Here is a 16997-nt window from a genome sequence, read left to right as displayed (position 1 = left end):
AAGGGAGAAACTATTCAACATGAGGAATAATAAAGTTATATTATTACCTCATACCAGTCACAAAGTAAGTTATAAATTCTGGTTGAAATTTAGAAGTAGAACTTTTTGTTTTCAGCAGCTTTTTATTTTAAAATGTTATCACCCTTTAGGAGCCCCAGGCCATCATTATAGGATGGGTTTGGAATTGAAGTTCTAGGAGCCTTGGTGGAGGCAGCAATAACAACAACAATACCAAAAACATTAGACAATGATGACTGAGCACAAAAGGAAAAGAGGGAAAAAAAACTTCCTACTCAAAATGAACTACAATCCAACATTATGAACCATGTAGAAAAAAAAAAACAGTTAACAATAAAGATGTTTGTTATCCTGACTTTTACTCAACAATGATCTGGATATTCTACCCAATGCAATAAGACAAAAAAAGAAATATAAGAATTGTGGAAAGACATACGACCATCTTTTTGTGAATGATATGATCATCCTACATAGAATATCAAAAGGTATTTGTAAAGCTAGAACAAATTAGAGAGCTCAGCAACGTTACTAATACAAGATCAGTAAACACAAATTAATATATTCCCTAAACACAGTTAGAAAAATTTAACTGAAAACAAATCACACTTACAATAGCAAAAATGAAATAAAACAAAAAAAGGCAAAAAAATATAAATTCTACAAAGGATATGCAATATATTCTAGAAAATACAAGACAATATTAAGAGTATAAAAGAAGAATGAGAAAATGGAGCATATATCTTATTCATAAATAGGAAAAACCAATATAATGAAGATGTTGATTATCCCCCAAGTTTATAAATTAAATACACTCCCAATAAAAATCCCAGCAGGGTTTTTGAAGACACTTGCTTGATAAGCTTATTCTATAATTTATATGAGAGAATGAAAGACAAAGAATAGCCAAGTTATCTTTTTAAAAGAAGGTTGAGGAGATTTGCTCTCATAGACAAAGACAAAAAGACTTATTATAAAGTTCTAGTAATTAAGATGGGGAGACAAATAGGCCAAAGTATAATAATATGTTTTTAGCACTCAGAAAACATACATGTGTATGTATGTAGATATATAGATAAACAAACAAACAGAAAGATGTGTGGCTATGTGTGTATTTTTGATGTGTCATTGCAAATCAGTATGAAAGGGAGAATTTATTCAATAAAACCACATGAGGAAAAATAATCTCATACCAGCCACACAATAAATTATAAATTCTGGGTGAAATTTAAAAGTAGAACCTTTTGCTTTAGATAAGGTTTTTGTTTTAAAATACTTTTAGATATACAGAAACGTTGCAACAAGAATGCAGAGAATTCTCGTATACTTCTCACTCAGTTTTCTCTATTGTAATCATCCTAAATCACCATGACACCTTTGTCACAACTAAGAAGCCAGCTTTGGCACGTTATTGTTAACTAAACTCAATACTTCTTTCTGATTTCACCAGTTTTTCCTCAAGTGTCCGTTTTCTGTTTCAGAATACCACATTACATTTAGTAATCATGGTTCTTTAACCTCATCTGATCTGTGACAGTTTCTCAGACTTTCCTTGTCCTTGATTACCTTGACAGTTTTGAGGTCAGATTTTATGCAGAATGCCTCCCAATTTAGTCTTGTTGGCTGGGGTCATGAGTTTTGGGGAGGAAGACCACAGAGATGTGTGCTGCCCTCATCACATTATATCATGCTTATCACATGGCATCACTGAATATGCTAGCCCTGATCGCCTGGCTGAGACCAGGATTCTCCACTGTAAAGTTATGTTTTCCCCTTGCCATACTCTTTGGAAGTAAGCTGATAAACACAGCACACAAGGTGGGGAGTTAAGCTCCATTTCCTTGAGTGAGGAGACGCTACATAAATTTTTGGAATTCTTCTCTAAGAGAGATTGTTAAATACAGTACTTTTAGAGGAAAAGAGTATATCCTTTGACATTGAGGGAGGAGAATCTTAAGATACATATTATAAATAACATAAAGGGAAAGATTAATGCATTTGTCTACATTAATTTTTAAAAATCTTTAATTTTACCATATACAAAGGTAAAAGATAAACCATAGACTGAAAGAACATAATTCCAACGCATACAGCCAACAAAGAATTTACATGCAGAATAAATAACAAATTCCCACAAATAAAAAAGACCAACTTATATACAATGTATGTATGTATGTATAGATATATATAGTATGTGTATGTATTATATATTACATATTATTATATAATATTATTATATAGGTAATATATATCCACACATACACACATAATATATATAATGCACACACACATATAACACACACACAACACAATGAAGAAAGTATAGGAAGAGACACTTCACAGAACAGGAAACTCCAATGGAGACGATGTGAACCTCAGCAGTAATCAGGGAAATGCACCTTAAAGCTACAAGAAGATAACATCTATCACACATCAGATAATATCATATGTGGAGATACAGGGTAAGACGTTCATCCATTTAGTGATCGTAGAAATGTGAGTTGGTCCCATCCGTTTGGGGAAACGTTTAGCAATACAGTGAAGGATTTCTACACACTAAATCATAAGGATATCCTCTAAAGCCATTCTTCTGAAATACTTTTTTGTGCATAGAGATCACCTAAAGAACTTGTTAAAATGAAGATGTTGATTCACTGAGGTCTAAGAGTCTCCATTTCTGCCAAACTCCTAGCTGATGCTGATGCTGGTCTACATGCCCATAGTTTGAGTAACAAGCCTCTAGAGGTCAGCAAACAGTGGCCTGTGGGCCAAGGCCCAGATCTGGTTCCTGTCTGTTTTTATCATTGAAGTTTTATCGGAACACATTTGTTTGTTTCTGTGTTGTCTATGGCTGCTTTCAGACTACAATGACAGAATTTAGTAGCAGCAACAGAGACCGTATGATTTGTATAAAGCCTAAAATAGTATTTATTATCTGGGCCTTTACAGGAAAAGTTTGCCAACTGCTGCTCTAGAGAAACTCTCCCACATGCACGTAAAGAGACTTGTGTAATAATATTTATTGCAACTTTTTTTGGAGTAATGACAGAATGGAAATAAGTGTCAGTTAGTAGAACAGACAAATAATTTGTAGTATAGTCACATGGTAGACTACATCAGTTACAAGTTACAGAACTACAAGTCTTAATGTGGATAAATCTAGAAAAAACATCCCTTGTTTTAAAATTTAAACTTAGCCAATTTTCTTACAGATATATACCTCTGCAGTCAAATTATTAAAAGATGCCTGGAAATGACCCTCATCTATTTCAGGGCAGTGATTACCTCTGGTGAGGGATTAGGTTAGGGACAGAATCATGGATGCATTCACATGGGCTCACAACCATAGGTGTCATGTATTATTTCTCTCAAAAATTTGGAAAGAAGATATCAAAATGTAATAAATTGTTAATACTGGGTGGTAGGTACACAGTTTTGATAATCTCTACGCTTTCTTCTTTCAGATATTTCAAACATTGGAAAAGAATCAAAAGAATCAAAAAGGGGAAAATATGCTGAATATAAAGACAAGTATTTTGAAGTGCAGGGAGGGAGTGAACATAGAGAAAAGTTATTCATACCTGAGGCTCTCTCTCCTCTCAATTAAGCAAGAGATATTCTGGTATTACAAATTGTCCCTTATATAGTTAATTTTGAGAATGGTAAACAGGTTTTACCAGGTGACTAATTTTACTCCATGGCTTGTGAAGTATTTTGATTCTAAGAGGTCACTTCATCCAGGTCCTGGAGTAGAAGGAATTTCCCTTTCTCTGGAACTAATATTTCACTCCTTTGATCCAAGCTCAGCTTATTGTTGGGACAATAGTGATGCCAAGAGCGAAGCCCCCAAGCACATTCCTCCTCCTTTTGAGTGCGAGCCTTGCAGTATTCCTCAGGGAAGAGTCAGGAGAACCTTCAAGATTCCTTCAGGGAAGAGCCTTTGGCTTTTGTCTGAGAATCTCGGTGTTCCATGCCCTTTTATTTCGCTTAGGTGTGGATGACCTCCCACTGTGACTTCTCCTGGCATGATTCCCCGAGCTAACTCACATTTGGGTTACATTCAGCAGCAGCCTCCTCCCTGAGAGCATCTGCGCACAGCTGGAAGCCAGCTTTGCACATGGGCCAGGGCAGTCTCATCATTGATTTTCCCAGCAGTATTGAGGCAACTTTACAGGAAAAGGTGCTGCGTACTGAAGCTGGGGATCTCAGTTCAGCACTCTTAGCCATAAAATATACAAGAGGGACGTTTCAGTTCCAAGTACATTTGCATATCCTATAGAAGCCTTTGTATCATGTTTGTTGTTGTAAGGATATGGGAATACTTTGAGTCAAATCATACCCCATGAAATTTAACAGCTGTATTGAAAAGTCCTGCTAGCTGGCACTTGGTAACCTTTGGTCAAGTGCCTTCCATGTGTCAAGGAAAGCGGAAGTGCAGCCAGCTGATGATACAAATACCCAAAATACCATCTTCTCACCCAACAGTAGCGTTATAAGTGGTCTCTAGCATGCTTTCTTCTTGGGAACCTGATTTCTGAACACAATGCCCTCTTACCCATACAGTTCAATTCCTGAACTATCTCCTCTTTCTGAGATAGGTTTATCCCTCTGATGGACGTTTCCAGCCACTATGTATCATTTTTAACCATAACCAGAGGGAGCATAAGTTAGGTCATTATAGGGATAATCAGTGAGGCTTGTTGAGAGGGCATTCCCTGGTCTTTAATGCACAGCCCATAACCTAGTGCTGGCTTTATGTTTATTGTAAAGTTTTCAACTCAAATGCTAAGACAAACCATGCAGGGATTGTAAATAAGTGAAGGGACCAGGTGGGAGGATAATAGGGAGTGGTGTGGCATATGGCGAATTAGAGAACACATGCCCTGTCTAAATGGAGTGGCCACCACTTTGCTCTAGCTGATTATCATTGTGCAGAAATGCTGGCCCAACATTGACAGAACTCTTGGATTTTTAAGGGAAGCTAGAAATAGGGATATTTTAAATGTGAAATCTTCCAACTTTTAGATGTTGGCAACTAATTCAAAAATTTTTTAAAAATCACGCTAAAATGAGACACAACCCAGAGCCACAGATGGCCCATTGGTTAGGTTTGCAACCTCAGAATAACAGAGGAAATGATCTGAGAGCTTTAAGTTAGATCATTTGTGGCCAGCAAGTCTAAGCATTTGGGTCTCACCCACGTGGCTCAGTGCCACAATCTTTTTACTGAATCTGATGGCAGGAAAGAACTTAGATTGAGAGCAACAATAACCACATCAGGAGGCAAAGGTACAGAACCACGTAACAATAGTCATAACCCGGGATCACTGGGGCTCTTTGATGACCTTCTTCCCATGACCTTAGAGAGGTCACTACACAGGCAGCAAACGAAGCAAGCGACATTTATGAGGGACATTTTCCTTACCATAATGTACCTTTTCCTGTCACTTCTTGCTCACATAGTGACCCAAGGGGAGAGTGCTGGGGAGAGAGCAATTCTGGGCTCCGTACTTGGCCTCCCAGGAGGATTCTCAGATTCTACACTCTTGCTCTAGGTGTGACTATGTTCTGAACAATTGCTCTTCTCTACAAATTCATGATTATCTCTCTTTCATCAGGTTTACTTTTCATCCTTCTTAAGCTGAACTCCCAGAAGTAACATCAAAATGAAGGGGTCAATGTCTAGATAGAGTTTGGGGTTCTTTACTTGGTAGGTCCTAATACACACCAAGTGGTAGGTGTGGCTGGCTAACACTTGCAGAAAATGAGGCAGCGTGGGAAAGGGTTGAGCTGGGCATCTACTGGAGGAGGGCAGTGGCGGGGCATGGGGGGCACTCGGCTCCCTGGTAGGGAAGCTGTTAGTGAGGAAGGAACTCTCTAGCCCTCCAGCCAGGCCTTGCAGAAGGAGCCGGAGGTAAAGCCCTGCTTCCCCTGGAGAATGTCCCCATCACTGTGGCCTTGACCCCCATTTCTGCCTCCTTTTCCATACATTGATTTTCAACAAATGGAAGCCATATTGCAAAGCAGTTAATTATAAGGAGTTTAAGGTTATGAAAAACTTGGTTCAATGTTCAATATCAGACTCTGCCACAAAGTGTACTTGGTTGTTTTTTTTTAAATATATATTACTGAGCCTTAGTTTTCCCACATGTAAAGTAGAGTTAATAATATCAACTTTTAAAAGATATTGGAGGGATTTCCCTGGTGGTCCAGTGGTTAGGACTCTGCGCTTCCACTGCCAGGGCCTGGGTTCAATCCCTGATCGGGGAACTAAGATCCCGCAAGCTGCGTGGTGCAGCCAATAAAATAAAATAAAATAAAATGGAGACAATTAACTGTAAGCAGTGCCTGGCACCATCACTAACTTATATAGGTCTTTGGATTCCAGGGTGATCAGTGATGCATTGGATGGTAGGGCTGTTATAGCTGGGCATTGCTTGAGTCTCCCTTCTTTAGCCCATGCCTGCCCACAGCACGCTTCAAGACATTTCACATCTTCTCACCCCTTGGGGAATGGTGTAGAGGGTGTGGCTAGAATGCCCCCTGACTGGGGTGGGTACAATGCAGGCTCCCCACCCTGACATCTATCCTGTGGACCCCTCCTGCTCTCACTCTCTCTGGACAAGGATCTCAATTGCTCTGTGCCTCTGATTCCCTATGATTAAGCCACCCATGACCTCAGTGCCAGGACTCCTGTGTATATCAACCTCCTCTTTCTCACAGCCAATGCTATGTAAATGCTAAGCGCTTCTGTGATGTAGCAACTTTAAGAGGATGAATGAATACATTTGATGAGGGAATGTTGGGAAATAATCCAATAGGGCTCCATTTGGTATTGGGCCTTTTATCAAGGCTGTAACCCAAACCCACTTTATGGGGTTAGGGAATAAAATTACCATGTCAGATAACAAAAAGGAAGAAGCAGGGACAGAAAGGCAGGCCTTGAGAATCCAAAGTCAAATGAGTGTTTAGACAAAAGATGCAAGGGAAGTTCTCACTGGTGAGTGCTGGAAAGCTGGTAGCGCTAGACTTCCAAGGCCAGAGCAAGAGAGTGGGGCTGGGATGAAACCCCAGAGAGGGTGAGATGATTAGGATTTACAAGATTGTCAGAAAAACAGAAAGGTGTGAAGGTCTAGGCCATCCTTTGTGTTGCATGGCCATAGAAGGCAGCCCTTCTCTTGATGCAGTGAATATTAAAGAACTTGCCCTTGAAGATTTAACCGGCTTTTGGCCCAATGGGATTGGCTCCGAAAGCTTTCATCCAATTCTCTGGGTGCCTAGCACCCCCTAGCCTCTTCCTTCACAGCTTCCCTCCCTTCCCAAAACGATCCCAGAGTCTCTGGCTCGCTTCTTAGGAAACATACACCTAGACAGTCCCTGAAGACCAGGCTCTGTTCTGAATTACAGAGGGCCTACGAGTAGCTTTGTGCTGGATGACTCTGGGGACAGCTGTTGACAGATGGAGGAAAAGGTTAGACGTGAGGGTCCATGGGCCACTGGGGGGCGAGGCTTTCTTCAGAAGTATATTTGCTCCTCTTTGGCCTTTCCTCCAGCCATCTCTCCCTTTCGCAGTCCATGTCCATGGTGGTCCCTATCCCCCCTGCCCTCCCCCGAGCGTATGCCTTTTCCTTCCTGCTCCGGGGTTGTTCTGAGTGAAAGGGGGAAGAATGGAGGATTTTGGAGCGGTGCCTCTTATGCTATAAGGCTTCAGCATTTAGAATCTTGGAAAGGCTCCACCTGGGAAAGAGTTCCAGAGAAAACAAACTTCAGACCCAGGCTCGTATGGGAAAAGGCTCATGTTCACGGAGGTGGCTTCAGGGACCTTGTTAGAGGCTTGGCCCCTGCCTTTAATGGATCCGACGTGGAGCCTTCCAGGGCCCACGATGCTGCATGGCCTTCAAGGGAGATTTCACTCACAAGCTATGATACCTCTTTCATAGGACTTAGAGTTGTCAGGTCTCTAGGGAACCACCAGCTTTTGTCGTTCTGTTTATGCCCTAACTGAGGCAAGAACGATTTCAAGGGGCCAAACACCCCATCTCCTCTCCTCTTCATTCCCCCTTGTCATGTTGTTCCCTCTTGGAGAGTAGCTGAATTTCTTTTCTAGGAGAGAAGGGGCCAAAAATGTATTTTCAAGACCTGTGGGATCATCAGCTCAGTTCATAGGAATCATCCTTCCAGCCCCAGAAATGGCATTGACAAAAGCAGTGATCGGCACAAGTTCAGGATTCCCCCAGGCCAAGAAGAGGGATGGGGGGGTAAGCATGGTAGGGAAAGGTTAGACAGAGTTTATGGTGATACCCTCATGCAGTTCCTTAATGCCACTGTGTGATACTCAGGGGACCATGTATCTAGATTTTATGCCTAAAATAAAGCAGGTGCCCCTACAGGTAAAGCAGTGTGAGTACAGGAGCTGGGAACACCTGGATTTCTGTTTCTGGCCTTGTGCACTTAAGAAAAGTACTTCCCCATGTCTTTATACATGGGGCTCAATACTGACCATTAATTCCCCCATGTCTGCCTCTTCTGCCAGGGGTCTTTTCAAACATAGACAATCATGGGATACTAAACTTGAAGGACAATAGAGATCATCTAGTCCCATCAACTCACTATATATATGAGGAACCTGAGGTCCAGAGTGGGGAAGTGTCTTACCCAAGGTCACATGGTGAGTTACCTCCTTTGACGTGTTTGTATGCAGTACAGACCCCCTGTCCCCCTCACCAATTTTAATTCTTAAGATCTTAAGACCTCATGAGTTTCTGTAGGTCCCAGAGGACTCAGGGATGACTAGATGCCTAGTATGGGATTGGTACTAAAATCCCTTAGGTGAGGGAAATATTCCAGGCCAGGATACTTCACAGGGCCTAGGTGAGGCATCTGGGAGTAGTGAGAGAGGGACCATTGCCTGGAGAGAAACAATGGAGTCACAGACCCTCTAGGCCAATGGCCTGCCTTCCCTCTGCCTCAGACCCAAGAGAGCCCTTGTCCTGGGTTAGCATAGTGATGCTAGCACAGAAACATCTCATGTTGAAACCAAGTCTCCCTCTAAACATGACCTCATCAGTGAGGAACTTTCCTCCATCTCCACAATCTAACCCCACTCCCTGCAGAAGGAGGGCACCCAACATCCAAGATGACTCAACTCTGTTTTGATCGTAATATGCCCTCAGAATGAGGAGGGGAAAGTCTCAGTGCTACCAACTCGATCTCTCCCCATCATAGCCTCAACGTCTAGCTGCCATTACGCTCTTCACATACCTGCACACAGCTTTCCTAAAAAGGTTGGCTTACTCCTATCTTGTCTGCACACGCACGTAAACACCCACGCACTCGTTACAGACATTATTTTATAGACATTATTTTAATCCGGGGTTGACTGAAAAACCTCCTTCTGGAGATTTGATCAGGAACACCCACGTCTCTGGACATCCTAATTCCGTCCATGGCAGGGTGGGGCCAGAGAGGAGCTGAGCTAGCATGGAAGTCCTCCTTGCTTGAGGCTGCCCATGGCTTGATGGCCACCAATGCTACTCCTCCAGGGTATTCCATCCGCTATGAGACTTGGAATTATGGGAAGGCTGAGAGATCAGCCATCATTGCACTGACTGGGTGAAGTGAGAGGAAAAAGTGAAGGAGAAGGAGTTTATAGTCTTGGAAGTACAGTGCCCCCAACCTGGTGCAATCAAAGGTGGTTCACATTATCCCAGCTCCTAGGGTTAGAAATGGCCCTCAGGTATCCCTTAAGAATGTAAGGTCTGGAGAGCATTTTCCTCCCACCCCTTTGCCCCCCAGGGACCCTAGCGATTATGCCCTGTTCCCACCTCCCTCTCAAGCTCATCATCAGGGCCTCCTCCTACTTAGACGAGGCTGTCCCTCCCCTCCTCTTCCAGGACAATCCAAGGCCAAGCCCCCAAACGTTTTGCTCACGTCCCTTCCTCGGTTCAGTGGAGGCTGCAGCAAAGGTGGAGTGTTTCCAGTTTCTCTGACCATGCTTGGTTTTAAGTTAACCCCCTCCTGCTATCCTTCCCTTTTGCTGAGAATTCATTTGGCTGTTCCCAATATATCTGTATCTGTGTCCCGTATCTCTAGTTCTTCCCCCTACCTTTCAAGCTCCCTCTCTGTTTCCCCTTCTAGTTTTGATCTTCTTTGGGGGTTTTGGTTTTTACTTTATTTTGCTTTTTTCTGTTTTTCTGTTTTTTTGTTTTTGTTTTTTATAGGTTTCAGAGAAATTATGTTGAATCCAATAAGCCTTCCCGGACATTCCAAGCCTCTTAACCATGGCATCTATGTTGAGGATGTCAATGTTTATTTCAGCAAAGGACGTCATGGCTTTTAAAAACTCCTTTTAAGCCTCCCTGTTTTGATGTCACCTTGGTAGGCTGGGCCCTCTGAGAGGTTGGAAGCTCTAGGCATTGTTCTGTTTGGATCCGGGGATGCTAAGTAGAAACTACACGAGCCGCCGGTGCCCCTGCATCCTTTATCACCACCAAGACGGGTGTTTGCCCCCATCCACCACTGGCAGGGTTGCCCTTTCCCTCCAATCATCACTGTGCTCCTTTTTTTTCTGGCCTCCAAGGCAGCTCCTGCCATCATCTTAAGAGCCAATAAAGAGAATTAAAAACCTGTGCACCAGGAACCATCTCTTAAATACACTAGCCATTCTCTTGCTTTCCACAAACAACCCAACCACCACGAGAAAGCCTGATGAAGTCCAGCCGTGCTCCGGCCTCACTTTCCCCGCTTGGAAGCGTGGGGTCTCCCTGGCTCTCCCTAGGATACCAGGCCATCCTCTTAGTGACCTCGTCGCCCTGCAGCCTCCCGTGGGGAAGAACATCTAAGCAGAGGTGGAGACGGCGCGGTGAGAGGAGAGGGAGCCAGGCCCAAGTATTGGCACCAGATTAGGTCTCAGAGGAAAGAATGGAAACCAATCATTTTCTATATATATATATATATTTTTTTTTTTTTTTTTTTGGTGGAGAAAACCATACCTTTTTTTTGGACACACTTTCCCCCTACTTCCTCTTCTCTCTGGAACGGCTCACAGTGAGTGGTATTAGAAAACTCCTTGGAGAAGAGGATTTCTCCAGGGCTCCTTCTTGGCCTCTAGATCTGCAGTTCCGACAAGCTTTGGCTGCAGGAGGTCTTGCCTGTGAATTGGGCATCCTGCTAGGACCACAAGGGACCAAGGGAATCAGGGACCAAGGCCCTTCCTGCTGTTCCATGATCCCGGGATTGGCTCTCTTCCCCCACTTTTACTTATTCTTGACTCTGAGAACTTTTGGCACCCAATGGAATCACCATTTCAAGGCCAAGATGAACTGAAGGGGAAGAGAAGTAAAAATTGGCCTCCTCCAGCCCCTCTCATGGCTCCAATGGAAGTGTCATCCTGTTCTCTGGTCAATATATGTGTTTACTTTGCTTGCTTTGACTCATGCCTTACTCCATGGCCACCCTCTCCCAAAGAGGGAGGTTTGTTTCCCCCATTTTCAATTTGATCCACTGGGGAGAGGGAAAGGGATGCTTTTCCCCCTGCTTCAATAGGAAAGGTACAGTTGTAGGGCCTGAACCTCTCCCAGATTTGCTGCCATGTTGGACTTCGGGCTTGGCCTAGTTTCCACCACCCCCCCCACCCATGGTGCCTCCGTTGTAGGGGGTCAGCACAGGCTGCCCCCTTGAGGGTGGAGCATGGAAGAGGGGGCCAACCATGGGGAGATCGTAGGACAAAATGGTGGTGGTTTTAACCCACTAAGTTTTGGAGTGATGATGCACAGTAATACATAACAGATTCTCTGCCTTGGGAAATTTCCCTGGGGGTTAGGATTCCCACTTAGGGTTTTAGGTCCTGAGTCCCGTGGATGGTGGTTCTTCACGTCGGGTTCCCAGCCTGATTCTGCAGACACCTCCATGGGCTTTAAAAATGCACAGCTTTCCAAGTTCTTGCCCAGTATCTGGGGTGGCCTCCCGGGCGCCTGAATGTTCAGAGTATCACACGGGGATTCAGCTTCTCTCCAGGGCCTAGAAGTGTGTTTATTTAGCCCCTCCCAGCTCCCCGCCATCCTGCTCCCCATTGCTTCATGTCTGGCTATTCCCCATTGTGTCCTGCCAACCCTTTGGGCCAGGGCCCCCTCCTGAGTGTGGCTTTAAGGAGTAAGCTTGAGGATGATGTTTTTTAATTATTGTAAATCATTACCTCATTTCCAGCCTCCCAGGCTCCATCCATCCCAGCATCTTTTATTCTGCCATTTTCTTCACCTTGTGCTATGACCATGGGGCGTTGTGTTTCCGCAGAGACATATAGGAGTGTTCAGTGTATAGTTTCTTAATAAACACTTTATTTTCTAATGAAATGACTGGATCAGACCTCTTATTTGGCAATTTTGCAAAGAATATTAAAGATACATAGACATTTCAGGCTACCCCGGTTTTTAATTCCCCCCAATTTTACTATTACTCTTTTAAAGAAGTTTCTTAGCCAAGTCCTGTTTGCAAAGGATTTTACAATCTGTTCCATTGGTTGCTTTCACTGAGACCCCTCCAGATACAGGCTGAGTCCATACAGTGAAGGGTTTCCTCATCTTACTGAGAAAGAATTAGAGGCACAGAGAGTTGAATGGTTCACTCAGGGTCACACAAGCACAAGAGACAGAAGCCAGGTTCAAACCTGACTCTTTCAGATACAACTCAGGTTACTGAGACCCTTGTCTCCTCGGTGGCTGGGGACTCGTCTATTGTCCGGACAGCCAAGGCTTATGGAGATCCTTTCTTCAGAGCTGATGTGTAAGGGGGTCTGGGAGTGGGGTTGAGGGATCCTTTGTCTTTGGTGCACCAGTAAGCCAGTGTAATTTTTCCCTTGGTTGCAGTGGCTTTACATCTCCCTTATGGATCTTGGGGAAGTGACTTTGCCCAGAGGAAGATGGGGTTCTGGGCTTGTAGGCCAACATGCCAATCATCCAGAGACCACTCCCTGCCCCCCCACAGACACATACACACTAAGGTAGGCCAAACTCTCATGTCAGGTCTCATGTGGGCTACCAGAAAAGGAGAGGCAGAAGAGTCCTGGGGTCCTACTGAGGCTAAAATGCTTAGATGAGCTGGCTGTATCTGTCTGCCCTTGGTTCCTGGGCCCTGACCCAGCTAGAAGGGTCAAAATGCCTTCTGTAACTTACGATATCTTCCTTTTAGGAGGAAGGGACTTTGTATGTAGGAGATTTGGAACAAGAGAGGAGGTCAGGGGCTGGGAGGATTTTGACCCTTCCCTTGGTCTCAGTAGGCTTTTTGGGGGCTTCTTACTTAGGAAGTAAAGATGAGGCATGCGGAAATAAGGTGGGTGAGCTCAAGGTGGAAGTCCAACAGGGATTGATTCGGCTAGGTTGGTGCTTTTTCTACTTACTCTTACTCAATCTCTTATTTAAGTCTAGCTTGGTTTGAGCCCTCACCTCACCTCATCCCCAATGGAAGCTCCTTTTCTATAGAGTGGCCTGGGTAGGGGGTTGCCCAGCTCCACATTCTCCTGTTCTCAAGGGTTCCAGGATTGGACCAGGGATGCCCCAAGCGTTGAGACTGTCTTTGGGACCTTCAGGCTGCATGGATTCTAGGGAGAATTTCATTATTAATAAGTAGAGATATTTAAGTTTTGTTTTATCAGGATGCGTAGAGCCTGCCAATGCTTGGGAGAAAAGATGATGAATAGAAACGGCCCCTGGGAAGATGGGAAAGAAAAGCGCCCATCCTCAGGAGGAAGGCTCAGCCACATGGAGGGAGAGCTGTCCTGGTGCAGCAGGAGGAAGAGGAAAAGATGAGGGTTTAGAGGTTTGGGGCGGGCAAGAGAGTGAGAGAGTTCTTGTCTGGTGGCTTCTATTTTGCCTATCAAGTGTAAGGCAAGGCCTTGTGCTGCAAGTGAGAACATCTAAGAGCGTTGAGAAGGTCTAAAGCAGCAGAAGAGACCATGGCAGATGGCAGGGAAGCATGAAAAAGTTGCCGGGAGGAATGAGGACTGGCTGAGACTGGGGAGCTGTGTTGAGTGTCTAGGACTCTGTTCCCTATGCTTTCCTGCTGGGCTTTGAAGTCCCATGGCATCTACCCCAACGTTAGAGACTCTGGGGCAGTCAGAGCTGGCACAGGGGAGGTGTGGAGAGAGGAACTCAGCCCACCAAGGATGCTGGGTTGGACTGGCTTCAGGCAGGGAGGCTCAGGGGACCAACAAGACCTGTAGCTCTGTGTTTGGAATCTCACCCACAGGATTTCACAGTGGCTTTCTCGGACTTGAGCTTACGTTTTGGTCCTAGGGGATTTCATGGCAAAGCTTCAGTCCATGAAACCAGTGTGCTTGCCATGTGCTGTCTGGATCTTCATTCTGGAAGGAGTGATTGAGGGGCCCTGGTTCTGAACCCTGTTCCCTGAAGCTCAGAGGGTGGGGAACTCACTGTACCCTTAAGAAGCTGTAGGACAGTGGTCAACTCAGTTGTAGGGCCTTCCAGGGACATGCTCTGGAGAGGACCTGAGTCTTTCACTAGGGTTGTGTGGCCAGATCCCGGAACTGGTTGCCAAGCTCCAAAGAATGGGCTTTCCTGGGGAGCATTAGTAACGATCATTATGTCGAACTTATGAAGCACCTATTCAGAGCCAGGCACATTTGACCCATGAGGACGCTGAAGCTCAGAAAGGGTTAGTAATCACTAGGCCAGGTTTTCACAGCTGTGAGTGGCAGAGCCAGGACTGACACGGGGTCTCTTTGACCTCCTGGTGCTCGTGGCTGTTCAGCTGCCCCATAGAGCAGCCCCATCTTCTGCTCCTGGAAAGCTGCAGTCCTGGGATCTCCACAGTCATAGCCTCCCCCTGGCTCTCTAGATGAAGTCCTTCAGGGGTCTTTGGGGCTAGATGCTATCCCTAACTTCCTCCTGGAAACACCCGAACACAGTGATTTTGAAAAGAACGTCTGCCACGCTCCTTCTTCACGCATTCTAGCATTTAATGACCCTTGATGCCTGAAAATGTAGTTGTTCTTACATCTAAGATGAATCATCTGGTTTTCAGTTGGTGAGATCCCCAAACAGATAAGGGTGGCATCTTTGCTGTCAAGAAGGACTTGTTGGCTGAGACACATCTGATCCTCAAGTCGGTAGGTGAGGCTGCCCAGGTCTGGGCAAGCGGGAGCGGCTTCAGGCAGGAAGGTAGTGGAAGGAAGATCCTTGCCTGCCTTGTGCACCCCCATCTGAACTTTGTTCACCCTTCCTCAAAGACCTCCTGGTGTGTGGAATCTCAGCCATGTGCTTCTCACCCAGGGAAAGAGCAGATGCCAAGCATCTTCAATTTGGACGCCAAGAAGCTGGGCTCTGGGCTACCCTGTCGCTCCCTTCTGACGTGGGAATTCTTTTGTGTAGCCAAGCTCCCAGGCACCACGTGCTCCCCTCCCCAGCCGCAGGTGTGACCTCAGCCTAGCACTGGGCCGTGACGCTTCCCCTGGCTCTGCCCAGCTCCTGCAGGTCAAGGCCAGGCCTGAGCAGAGGCTCAAGCGTCTCAGATACTGGAGCTAGACGCCAGGGAGGGTTTGATGCTGTGGAGACAGCACGGGGAGCCGGCAGATCAATGCAGGGTGACTTCATTGTGTGTAGCTTCCTGGACTGCGCCACGTGCGGATTAGGCAGAGGGCCTTTGTTCCTTCAGTGTTTACCGACTCGGAGCTCCGGCTAGACTCACAGGTGGCCTCCAGAGTGACTCTGAAATGGAGAGCAAGATGAGGGTAGCAGTGAGGGACAGACGGGGAGGCGTGAAGGTGAAGGGATGCTGGCTGCTCTGAGGCTCCTTTGGGAAGGACAGAGGGAAAACTCTTCAGTGTGACAGCGGAGGAGGCGACAGGGCAGCGAGGAGGGTGGGAGCTTCAGGGGAACCTGGTCTGCATCCAAATTGTCCAGGAGGCCTGAAGCTCTACTCCCCTGCACCCCTAGCTTTGCCCCACCCCTGACATCCCCACTGTGCTGCTGGGGAGCGGCCGAAGCGGCCAGTGGCCTCAGTTGCCTTGGATAGCTCTGGTTCTGCATTTTGCCTTTAGAAATCCCGTACCACCCCCACCCCCACACACCGCCCTACTCACCTCTCAAGAAAATCTCAGCCAAGATCTAATCATATATCCCAGAGCTAAATAAGCCTCCTTCCACTCTCCTTGAACCCAAAGTGAGTTGAAGATCTCTTGCTGGCAAGGGATCAGGTTTCTCGTCTGCTTTTGCACATGGTTTGGAAATTTAATCAGGATTCCGAGGGTAGGATTTTAATCCCAATTCCTCCTTCGATAAAGTGACCCCAGTTTGCCCCTGGGACTTAAGCTCTGCTTGCTCGGGGAGGAGATTGGGTGGGTGATGAGGCCTAAGAGCTCGCTGCCTTTTCGTCTCTTTCCATCAGGACCCTGTCCCCTCCTGGGTGTGTACCTGAGAGCAGTAGCTCTTCCTTCCCCACCCCCTTTGCCTTCCAGCTGGAGGTGGATGCATTGCTCAGATATTCTGCAGGTTTGGGGGTGGGGCATTGTGAGAACTGGGAAGAGTGAGGGAGATATTGGGGTTATCCTTTGACTACAGCCTGTTCGGCTCCCGTGCAAGAAAGAAACCAGAAAGGCAGGAGGATCTCTGAGAAGCACCGATCCTAGAGGGACACAGAGGATGCTGATGACTCAGATTCTGTGCCAAAGGCAAGGCCAGGTCCATGCAGGTCCAGTTTGGGAAGGAATATGGAACTACTTGGGTAGAGGAGAAAGGCAGGATTTCTAAGTTCCCAGGGAAGATCCGAGCTGTAGAGAAACCCTGGTGAGAGCTTTGTTGAGACTTTCAAGCCTGGAAAACAGGGGATGCATGAGCTTCCTACTCAGACCAGAGGCAGCCCTGGGCATCTCAGGATCACGTGTCTTCCCACGACCCTCTGCAAATAGGAGCCGCTTAAGGCCGCTCTGATGTCCATGAACCTGACTTTGATTTGGCTGACAGTGTGGGGGG

General features: G+C 45.7%; 1 protein-coding gene across 7 annotated transcripts in view; it reads left to right on the top strand.

Moving 5' to 3' along the window:
• Positions 1 to 16997, top strand: part of NTRK3 (neurotrophic receptor tyrosine kinase 3) — a gene marked incomplete at both ends in the record, with an annotated part of 370615 nt that overhangs the window by 265877 nt on the left and 87741 nt on the right. For 2 of the 7 annotated variants that reach the window (XM_082649290.1, XM_082649289.1), the window contains 2 exons: positions 8549 to 8683; positions 10236 to 10445. The exons of 4 other annotated variants lie outside the window; for them this stretch is intronic. In XM_082649290.1, the coding sequence (XP_082505416.1) occupies positions 8549 to 8683; positions 10236 to 10354 (254 nt within the window). Of the gene's footprint in view, positions 1 to 8548; positions 8684 to 10235; positions 10446 to 16997 lie in introns of those variants that run through there. One more of the 7 variants, XM_082649291.1, reaches the window with a different exon arrangement.

This window comes from Grampus griseus (genome assembly GCF_964374135.1).
Source record: "Grampus griseus genome assembly, chromosome: 2".
In the NCBI taxonomy this organism is placed as follows: Eukaryota; Metazoa; Chordata; class Mammalia; order Artiodactyla; family Delphinidae; genus Grampus; species Grampus griseus.
The sequence above is the reverse complement of the archived record's forward strand: the minus strand, read 5'-3'. Positions and strand labels throughout refer to the sequence as shown.